Source organism: Berghia stephanieae, chromosome 7, assembly GCF_034508935.2.
Source record: "Berghia stephanieae isolate SIO BIC M18660-M18661 chromosome 7, UCSD_Bste_1.3, whole genome shotgun sequence".
Taxonomy (NCBI): domain Eukaryota; kingdom Metazoa; phylum Mollusca; class Gastropoda; order Nudibranchia; family Aeolidiidae; genus Berghia; species Berghia stephanieae.
The window spans coordinates 1,614,835-1,626,108 of NC_088366.1; the positions used below are offsets into that span (position 1 = coordinate 1,614,835).

At 41.1% G+C, this 11,274-nt stretch overlaps 1 protein-coding gene across 1 annotated transcript; it reads left to right on the plus strand.

The window, feature by feature from the left end:
- Positions 1 to 2,554: 2,554 nt before the first annotated feature.
- LOC144976329 (solute carrier family 22 member 4-like) lies at positions 2,555 to 10,759 on the plus strand. The gene is made up of 3 exons (XM_078920542.1): positions 2,555 to 3,054; positions 4,594 to 4,694; positions 7,406 to 10,759. The coding sequence occupies exons 2-3, from the start codon at positions 4,682 to 4,684 to the stop codon at positions 9,004 to 9,006; spliced, it is 1,614 nt and encodes a 537-aa protein (XP_078776668.1). The 5' UTR covers positions 2,555 to 3,054; positions 4,594 to 4,681; the 3' UTR covers positions 9,007 to 10,759.
- The last annotated feature ends 515 nt before the right edge of the window (positions 10,760 to 11,274 follow it).

Below are 11,274 nucleotides of genomic sequence, written 5' to 3' on the forward strand. Positions count from 1 at the left end.
CACTCCTTTTTGATGACGTCGCTTTTCACACTCCTTTTTGATGACGTCGCTTTTCACACTCCTTTTTGATGACGTCGCTTTTCACACTCCTTTTTGATGACGTCGCTTTTCACACTCCTTTTTGATGATGGAGTCGCTTTTCACTCTCCTTTTTGATGACGTCGCTTTTCACACTCCTTTTTGATGACGTCGCTTTTCACACTCCTTTTTGATGACGTCGCTTTTCACACTCCTTTTTGATGACGTCGCTTTTCACACTCCTTTTTGATGATGGAGTCGCTTTTCACACTCTTTTTTGATGACGTCGCTTTTCACGCTCCTTTTTGATGATGGAGTCGCTTTTCACACTCCTTTTTGATGACGTCGCTTTTCACACTCCTTTTTGATAACGTCGCTTTTCACACTCCTTTTTGATGACGGAGTCGCTTTTCACACTCTTTTTTGATGACGTCGCTTTTCACGCTCCTTTTTGATAACGTCGCTTTTCACGCTCCTTTTTGATGACGTCGCTTTTCACACTCCTTTTTGATGACGGAGTCGCTTTTCACTCTCCTTTTTGATGACGTCGCTTTTCACACTCCTTTTTGATGACGGAGTCGCTTTTCACACTCCTTTTTGATGACGTCGCTTTTCACACTCCTTTTTGATGATGGAGTCGCTTTTCACTCTCCTTTTTGATGACCTCGCTTTTCACACTCCTTTTTGATGACGGAGTCGCTTTTCACTCTCCTTTTTTGATGACGTCGCTTTTCACACTCCTTTTTGATGACGTCGCTTTTCACACTCCTTTTTGATGACGTCGCTTTTCACACTCCTTTTTGATGACGTCGCTTTTCACACTCCTTTTTGATGACGTCGCTTTTCAAACTCCTTTTTGATGACGTCGCTTTTCACACTCCTTTTTGATGATGGAGTCGCTTTTCACTCTCCTTTTTGATGACGTCGCTTTTCACACTCCTTTTTGATGACGTCGCTTTTCACACTCCTTTTTGATGACGTCGCTTTTCACACTCCTTTTTGATGATGGAGTCGCTTTTCACACTCCTTTTTGATGATGGAGTCGCTTTTCACTCTCCTTTTTGATGACGTCGCTTTTCACACTCCTTTTTGATGACGGAGTCGCTTTTCACACTCCTTTTTGATGATGGAGTCGCTTTTCACTCTCCTTTTTGATGACGTCGCTTTTCACGCTCCTTTTTGATAACGTCGCTTTTCACACTCCTTTTTGATAACGTCGCTTTTCACACTCCTTTTTGATGACGGAGTCGCTTTTCACACTCTTTTTTGATGACGTCGCTTTTCACACTCCTTTTTGATGATGGAGTCGCTTTTCACTCTCCTTTTTGATGACGTCGCTTTTCACTCTCCTTTTTGATGACGTCGCTTTTCACACTCCTTTTTGATGACAGACTCGCTTTTCACACTCCTTTTTGATGATGGAGTCGCTTTTCACACTCCTTTTTGATGATGGAGTCGCTTTTCACACTCCTTTTTGATGACGTCGCTTTTCACACTCCTTTTTGATGACGTCGCTTTTCACACTCCTTTTTGATGACGTCGCTTTTCACGCTCCTTTTTGATGACGTCGCTTTTCACACTCCTTTTTGATGACGTCGCTTTTCACACTCCTTTTTGATGACGTCGCTTTTCACGCTCCTTTTTGATGACGTCGCTTTTCACACTACTTTTTGATGACGTCGCTTTTCACACTCCTTTTTGATGACGTCGCTTTTCACACTCCTTTTTGATGACGTCGCTTTTCACGCTCCTTTTTGATGACGTCGCTTTTCACGCTCTTTTTTGATGACGACAAATTATAATTATCATTTGTCGTCATCAAAAAGGAGAGTGAAAAGCGACTCCGTCATCAAAAAGGAACATGAAAAGCGACCCCCCCCCCCCCCCCCCCCCCGTCGATTCGGCATCGATACGGCGTCCATTCTGTTTGAGCCAAATGCGACTGAAATCCCCCCCCAGGTAGAGTCGAGATTGTTTCCGACTCCCAAATTCTGATCTCTTTCTATAGATAGAACAAAGATGACGTCATACGGGTCTTTCTGATTGTTTTTTTTTCTTTTTTTTTTTTGTTTTTGTTTTTTTTTTTTTTTGCCATCCACGTTTATGAGTAATTCTCACTAACATGTATTAATCAGACTATAAACGTTCAAGGTTACACGTTGTTTTGTATGTTGATCTATTACACTTCCGGGTGGCAATGTTGTGAGCTTCTGAGCCAAGCGCATAGTATCTATTCGTGGAAATGTTTTCAAACCAACACCACGAAATGTTCTCCCTGCCGACAAAGTTAAATCAACCCCATTAATTATGTTGGGTTTTCAGACCTGCACACGTGACCAATGGCTAATGACTGTGTCAAATGCTGGAACACGCATCAGGATGTATTACAGTTTTATATCGTGTTTTTTTTTTTTTTTACCCTTTGATCGCTTTGGTTTTTGTTCTTTTAAAGATTAGAAAGGTCACAACTCTTGACCTTGGATGCAAAACTAGAACAGCAGATATGATTGATATCTTCACTGAAGTGTGTGTGTGTGTGTGTGTGTGTGTGTGTGTATATGTGTGTGTGCGCGTGTATGAATGTCCCTGTGTCTGAATGTATATGTATGTATATCTATGTGTGTGCGTTCGTGATTTTTTTTTTTTTTTTTTTGTTTTGTTGTTGTTGTTTGTTTGTTTTTTTGTTTTTTGTTTTTTGTTGTTTTTTTTTTGGGGGGGGGGGGAGTGTCTATTTAACTTATGGATACATGTGTGTATGTGCCTCTGTGTATGTGTGTTTGTGTGTGCGTGTCTGTGTTGACAAAGTGATTGTGTTTTCATTCGCTCTCCCTGGATGATTTCGGAGAGCTGTGTGTGCCATAAGCCATTGTTACTGTCCACCCATCATGATGAATGAATTAGGCGTCACTTGGCTGTTTGTTATTGTTTTAGACCGCCAATTGGGGAATTAGTTTGCACTAAAGTCCCTCGAACTCGAACCTTAAAGCTTACACAGCGTTTTGTACGTTGCTACGATTCATCTGGCGGGTGGAACAGGTGAGTGTCTTACCTAAACCATAGCACCAGTAGGTTTTAACTCACTCAACCCTAACACCGACGATATCCGTAGTTTACCCGGGTTACTTTTACCCCATGCCTATGTATTACATTTTTATGAGACAAATTATAGACGTAGTATCAAAGCTAATGTTTTTAGTTATTGCATGTTAATGAGAGTTGAATAAAACTATCTATGTACATGTTCATTTTTAATGCATTTTTTCCAATTTTGAACAGTGGCAAAAATCTCTAGGATTGAGTGAGTTAAACAAAAATGAATGTAACAGCTTCAAAAAAAAATAAACCCCAAAATACTGAATGTTTCGGACTCAAAATCCTTCTTCAACCAACAATCACTACAACAAAATCCAAACAATAAAGCATAAATGCATGACTAAAATATCAGATCGGTGACAGAGAAATTCGGTCCGTCCTTTCTGTGGAAGAAAAACCATAGACTCTACAGAGAGGACGGATGGAATTTCTGTCTGTCGTCATTCTGGCTTTCTGACTCATCTATTTATGTTTTTATTGGGCTTTTAAAATTTTTGTTGTTGTTGGCTGAAGAAGGGCTTTGACCCCGACACGTTCCGTGTTTTGTATTTTGCTCTTTATTGAAGCTGTTATATTAATAATTGTTGATTACTTTATAGTCCACAGCTTCTCGCAGCTTCGTGTCACTTTCACCAGTAGGTTGGCATATTTTCCAGTTTCCAGTCATTGTGTTGTTTCTAGTTGACACGTACACAACTTCGTGTCACTTTCACCAGTAGGTTGACATCTATTCCAGTTAATGTGTTGTTTCTTGTTGACAGTGATTGGGTAGCTGGTTCTGTTCGATCTGGCGGAAAGTACTTGGCAATAAACTAGCAACCTATCCAAAGGATAGTAAGAAATTGATGTTGTTCATTTTATAGCTATAGAACCGGTATAAACTCCATATGCATGGGCCTGATGACTCTAATAGACGACTAGAGATATAGATTTAATGTGCTCAAATCACTTTACAGGGCTTGGTTATAATGGTTTGTTTTGTTTGTCTTTTTCGGAAGAGACAACGCTGTTAACGACGTGGTACTTCTTTTACACTTGACTACAGTGAGATAATGTGATCAACGAGCCTTTTCCACGGACTCAACTTTGCGCCACTCAGTGCAGAACTGGAACCCTAGTCCTATGGGTTGGAGGTCGAGTGTCAAACCACTAGACCAAATACCTGCCGTACGTGCAGCCATTCGACCAGTTGACTGACGTACTCTGGAAAAAAAACTCGTATTTAAAAATTTGGCCACAAAACTCGTCCTTCAAAAATCGATCGATTAAAACGACCGTCATCTTGGAAAACCAAAACAAACAAAAAAACAAAAACAACAACAAATATTTAAAAATTAAAAAAAAAACCAACAAAAAACAACAAAACTTTCAAACCTGGGACTTCCTTGAAGGCGTTGTGAGGTCTCGGGTTTGAGAGTTATGAGGTCAACAAAATCTAATAATCAATATAATAATATTGTAAATCTTGACTTGATTCCACAGGTCGATACATCATCCATACCAGCATCAGTGTGAGACAGAGAGGTCGTCAGGCTTGGGTTAGGTCTGTCTGTGGGCAGGAAACGGCGTCATGACGTCACAAGGTATGCACATAATTTAGCATTTCTATCAAATGGGAAATGACGTCACAGCCAATGACGTCACTCGTACTCGGTTGATTACAACGGTCATTGGCTGTGATTTGGTTTCATCGTGTGTTATTCATCATCTCCCCTTCTTCTCATCATGTGTGTGTATGTATGTGTGTTTGTATGTATGTATGTATGTATGTATGTATGTATGTATGTATGTATGTATGTATGCATGCATGCATGCATGTATGTATGTATGTATGTATGTATGTATGTATGTATGTATGTATGTATGTGTGTGTGTATGTATGTATGTATGTATGTATGTATGTATGTATGTATGTATGTATGTATGTATGTATGTATGTATGTATGTATGTATGTATGTATGTATTATCATGTATCTTCTTCTAGGTTCCATGCCTGGTCCAGGCTTCGGATACTGCATGAATTATCTCTCTCCATTCCTCCCTGTCTCTTGCTTTTTCAAACAGCTCTTGGATTGTTAGGTTGGTGAAGCCCTTCAGTTGGTCTATGAGTGTTTTTCTTTGTCTCCCCCGGGCGCGTTTACCAGGTATTTTTCCACAACTTGCCAGGTATTCATTCTTATCTTTCCTTACTATGTGTCCGAAAAAGGATAGTTGTCGATCCACTATTAAGGGCATTAGTTTCCTTTGTTGGTATGTTTGTTTTAGCACTTCTTCGTTCGTTTTGTGTGCGGTATACGATATTCTCTGCATCCTTCTCAAGCACCACATTTCAAAAGCTTCAATGTTCTTTTGTGTTTCTGCATTTGTAGTCCAGCTTTCGCATCCGTATAACAAGATTGGCCACACGTAGCACTTCAAGACTCGGAATCTAATCCCGAACGACATCTGTTTGTTTTTCAAAATGTTTCCCAGGTCCATGAAGGCCTGTTTGGCTTGAGTTATTCTTGCTCGTATGTCTCGGTTACATCTTCCATCTGTTGTCACTATTGAACCTAGGTATTTAAAACTTTCTACGTTGGTAAGCTGCTCGCCGTGAATCGTTATATTGCAGGTGTTGTTGTTTTCGGGTTTTTCTGTATTACCATGCATTCTGTTTTCGTGATATTCACTTCCATTCCCTTGGCTTCACTATCTACTACCACTTTGTCAACAATCTTTTGAAGTTGGATTTCTGATGTTGCAATGAGTACCGTATCGTCTGCGTATCTTATATTATTTATGTTATGACCTCCTACTTTTATTCCCTCCATATTATTTATGCCCCTCATGATTGTTTCTTGGTATAGATTAAACAGATCTGGTGAGTCAACACACCCTTGACGGACTCCTTTCTTAATAGGAATGGAATTTCCTGTAGAGTTTCCGATTTTGATAGATGCCTGCTGGGTGTAGTATAATGTTTGCATGAGTCTGAGGTCTTTCTCATCAGCGCCAATGGAGTGCAGTTGTTTTAGTATTTCTTCGTGGCGTACTCTATCAAAAGCTTTTTTGTAGTCGACAAAACAGAGGTATAGTGGGGTCTGAACCTGTATAGCTCTTTCACTTAAAACACGGAGGAGGTATATTGCGTTCCTTGTCCCTCTGTCAGGTTGGAATCCATATTGTTCTTCTGCGATTTCGGGTTAATCTTATTCCTTAGCCTGTTGATAATTATACGCAACAGTATTTTGTTGATGTGACTTATTAAACTTATAGTTCTAAAATTTTCGCATCTGACTGCACCTGCTTTCTTTGGTATTGCTATGAAAATAGAGTTACAGAGATCTTCTGGAATTTGCCCAGTATTGTATATATTGTTGAATAATATGTGAAGTTCATCAATTGCTAGATCTCCTAGGCTTTTTAATACCTCTACAGATATTTCATCAGGGCCTGGTTCCTGAAATAAACAATTTTGATATGTATGTGTTTTTGTTTGTCTATTTGTGTATGTATGTGTGTATGTGTCCTTGTGTGTGTGTGTGTGTGTGTGTGTGTGTGTGGGTGTGCGTGTGCGTATGTGTGTACAGTTGTGACACATCAATACAGAATTAACTCTCACTCTTCTTAATGCTAAATGTGCTTCAAATTAGGGGAGGCTAGGTGGGGGGAGAGAAAGAGAGAGAGAGAGAGAGAGAGAGAGAGAGAGAGAGAGAGAGAGAGAGAGAGAGCGAGAGAGAGAGAGAGAAATAGAGACAGAGAGAGAGAGACACAGAGAGAGAGAGAGAAAGAGAGACAGAGAGAGAGAGAGAGAGAGAGAGACAGAGAGAGACAGAGAGAGAGAGAGAGAGAGAGAAGTTTGTTTCAGATTTTTTTCTTCATTGATTTATTCCAGCATTTTGTGTATTACGTGATGCTGGAATAATCCTGGGTGTATCAATGTAAAAATACAGAAAGAACACAGCGGTCCCGAAAGCTCAGTTGGTAGAACGCTCAATTCACACGCAAAGAGATTAGGATCTAATCCCGGATGAAGTCGAGATTCCCCCCCCCCCCCCCCCCCCCCCCCGTCCATCCAGCAGTGACTGGGTAGCTGGGTCTGGTAGATCTTGTGGAAAGTACTTTCCGAAAGCTTCCTGTTCAAATGTAGCAAGGAATTTCTATTATCCGTTTCACGCTTTAGAAACCGGGATCAACTCCTGCTCCAATGATTTAGTGGATCCCAATGACTACATCTGCTGTACTTTGTTTAGCACCAGTTTTCTTGATTATTTCTCTTGTTAACTTCCCTGATTCCCATTTCGTCCAATCCAGGCAAGGCCGAGTACATCCTGGAGGACGTGGCCGGATGTGGCCCTTTTCAGATCATCTTCTTTTTCTCTGTCGTTTTCGTCATCAAGAGCAGTGTGGCTTACAACATCCTGTTCATGGCCTTTGGCAACTACAACCCTGGATGGCGGTGTCTGGACAATCACAACACGTCAGGGCCCGCCACCGTCAACGGAACGGAGCTGGAAACGACGACTGTGGACGTTTTTAACGGAACCAATGAAATCAAGGATTACGTTGTAGGAAAGTGTGAGAATTACCGGAAGTGCGTCAACGTGGAATTCAACCCAAGGTCGTCAACGATCGTGACGGAGTGGGGACTCGTATGCGACAAGGCTTGGATCGTGTCGTTGATTATTTCTATACAAATGGTAGGGATGACCACGGGGGCCTATCTGGGAGGTTTTTTGTCGGATGCCATCGGCAGGAAAAAGACGGTTGGTCTGTCGCTGGTCATGATTTCTGCTTCCCATTTCGCTTCTTCATTCTCAGTATCTTGGATCATGTTGATATTCTTCCGGTTTCTGATTGGTCTTTTTGCGTCCAGCATTTTAGTCACCATGTTTCTTTACATGTCAGAGGTGATGACCCGGAAGTGGAGAGCCGTGACGATATCCGTACCCATGTGGTATGTGGGATGCACGGTGTTGGCCTTCGTGGCCTGGCTGGCCAAAGATTGGCGACGCGTGGATCAAGTGGGGGCCGCCTATTCAGCCTTCTGCCTGATTCCACTCATATTTTTTGCGCCGGAAAGTCTGAGGTGGCTAGAAGTAAAAAAGAAAAGGAAAGAATTTATTTCGGTGTCTCGTAAAATTCTAAAGCTCAACAAAAAGGCGGTCCCGTCATTTGATAATTGGAACTTTGTGGTTGGCGAGAAAGATAAGGAAGTTGGTGATAAGAAATACAATGTCTGCGACCTCTTTAGAAAAGGTTACAAAATGATAACGGTGTGTATTTTGTTGCTTCAATTCACCTTTTGTATGGTGTATTACGCTTTGAGTTTCGGGGCCAAATCTTTGTATGGAGATTTTTATTTCAATTTCTTTGTGATGAGTATCATCCCAATTCCATTCAACTTCTTGTCCATGTTTGTGTTGAGGGTCATGAGCCGTAGGTGGCACTCGCTTCTATTTTTAGCCGTCACCGCCATGTTGTGTATCATCTCCATTTTGATTTTGCAATTCGGCGACAAGGCAGCGAAGGACTTTGGAAGTTCAATTCTCATTTCTGTGGCAAAATCAACGCTCGATGTTGCCTGGGTGGGCTTGTACGCCCGGAACGCAGAGCTTTACCCGACAGTAGTCAGAGGCCTCGGGGTCGGGGTCGGGAGCATGGCTGCCCGAATCGGCGCCATTTTCGCCCCTTTCCTCATCCCCAAAGATAAAAGTGTTTTGTACATTTTCATGATCATCATGGCGGCGGCAACCGTCGTCTGCGGTGTGATCAGCGCCAAATTGCCCGAGACGAAGGATAAAATTCTGAAAGAAACTTTCTCTGATGACCAGGAAGACGAAAGTCCACACCAATCTGACGAATCATCAAGTCATGCAAAGTCGTCTCCCTTGCCAGAGGCAACCCGTCTATAGAAGGAACGATTTTGACATCACTCGGCTCTTTGTTATTGGTTTTAGCCAGCCATTGTTATGAGTTGTTCAGCACTAAAGTATATTAATCGGACTATAAACTTTAAAGTTTACACGCAGTCTTGTGTAATCGTACGTTATTTCCGGCTGGCGGATGTTGTAAGTTTTAAAAACTCAACGCATTGCATCAATAGAAGATTGCAGCTTGGTGTGGCCTCTCTGTCGCATGGATAAAAATTAATAAATAAATAAATAAATAAATAGATAAATAAATAAATGAACGAATAAAAACAATAAAAACGCCTGATATCATTTTGACAAGACTCTACTTCATCTATCGACGGATTCAAATGTCCTCCATCTTGTCCAAGATTTGACAGACGTACAAAACACACACAGACGTCAACAAGAGCTCTTGGGCTTCAACCCCCTCCTCACCACCTACAGCAAAATCGTCACATTTGTTACGACACAATATACATTTTTTCTTATTCAGATATATTTTGTACATCACAAACTTTGAAGAATGATCTTTGTTTAATTATAAAGAACATAAAGTTGTTTTGTAGAGAGAATGTTTGTGTTTTAAAAATCAGTTTTTTCTGCTGTGTAAGCCTGCCATTTTGGGAAAATACTGAAAACCATCGGCAAGGAAAGAGGGAAACGGTGTCTGTCGTACGCTGCAGAAAAGGTTTTAAAAGACGATATTTTTTTTATTTGATCAGAAAACTCGTCCTATAAACTATGCACCAATTAAAATAATCCCCATCTAGTGGAAAAATGTCAAACCTGGGATTTCCATGATAACCTAACTCACCGTGCCGCCATTCCAGGTTGGATGGCGTCATGCTTGTATTCTTCATAAACTGTCAAAAATATAACATGTTCTCTTCTGAATCATGGTGAGGACCAATGTTATCAATTCATTAATCAATTAATTAAACTATATATTTTTAAAAATTGACTTATTAATTAATTCATTAATTCTTATCTCTCCATTTTTCTCTAAGCCTTGCACGAACGTAATTATTTCTAAGGGAGATAACTACGTTATTTACAATCAGATTGATTTGTTGAGTTGTTTCCCTCGAGTTAAAAAAAAAACAAGGCTTCAAAACTCATAATAATATCAGTATTAATTAATTGTACATCGTGTCAATTCTTGGCCTTCATGAAGGCATATTTAAATGGCCGTGGTTTATTTATCAAGACAGAAGACCCTGGATTATCTTTATCCTGACAGTTGGGATGAAATAATCATTTTTAAAAAGGTGGCCGCCGATATTTATATTAACTCCCTCAATCCTAGAGATTTTTGCTACTTTTCAAAATTGGAAAAAAAATGTATTAAAAATGAGCATGTACATAAGGTATAGTTTTATTCAACTATCACTAACACGTATAAACTAAAAACATTAGCTTTGATACTATGCCTGTAATTTGTCTCAGAAAAAATGTAATAAATAGGCATGGGGTAAAAGTAACCAGGGTAAACTACGGATATCGTCGGTGTTAGGGTTGAGTGAGGTAATCCGAAATCTACTGCGATCATTTGGGGTCCCGCTAGCTCCGTCGGTAGATCATTCGCTCCACAAGGTACCGACGGGACCGAGATCAATCCCGGCTGAAGTCGCTGACCCCCCCCCCCCCCCCCCCCCCCCCCCCACACACACACACACCCCACCCCAACCCAACCCCGTCTCCGATGCGTCATACTGATGGAAAATGGAAATAAATTGGACACATTAATTGCATCGATTCCGATTTTGTTTTTTGTTTTTGTGTGGGGTTTTTTTTGTATCACGCTTAAACGATTGTGGTGGTGGTGGTAGTGATGATGATGATGATGATGACGATGATGATGATGATGACGATGATGATGATGATGGCGGTGGTGGTAGTGGTGGTGGTGGTTGTGGTGGTGGCTGTGGTGGTCGTGGTGGTGGTTGTAATGATGATGATGGTGGTGGTGATGGTGGTGATGATGATGATGATGATGATGATGATGACGACGACGACGATGATGGTGGTGGTGGTGGCTGTGATGATGGTGGTGGTGGTGGCTGTGATGATGGTGGTAGTTGTGGTGGTGGTGATGATGATGCTGATGGTCAAATCCCATAGATTCTTTTTGTTTGTCTTAGGCGAGCATAGGAGGCGATAGACCAATGAATGGGCTTCCCTCTGAACCACAGACAAGAGAAGGGCCCTCTCTCGTCTGTGCTATGACTTAAGGCGGAGTTTTTTATAAGGGATGTTACGCTTGTTTAA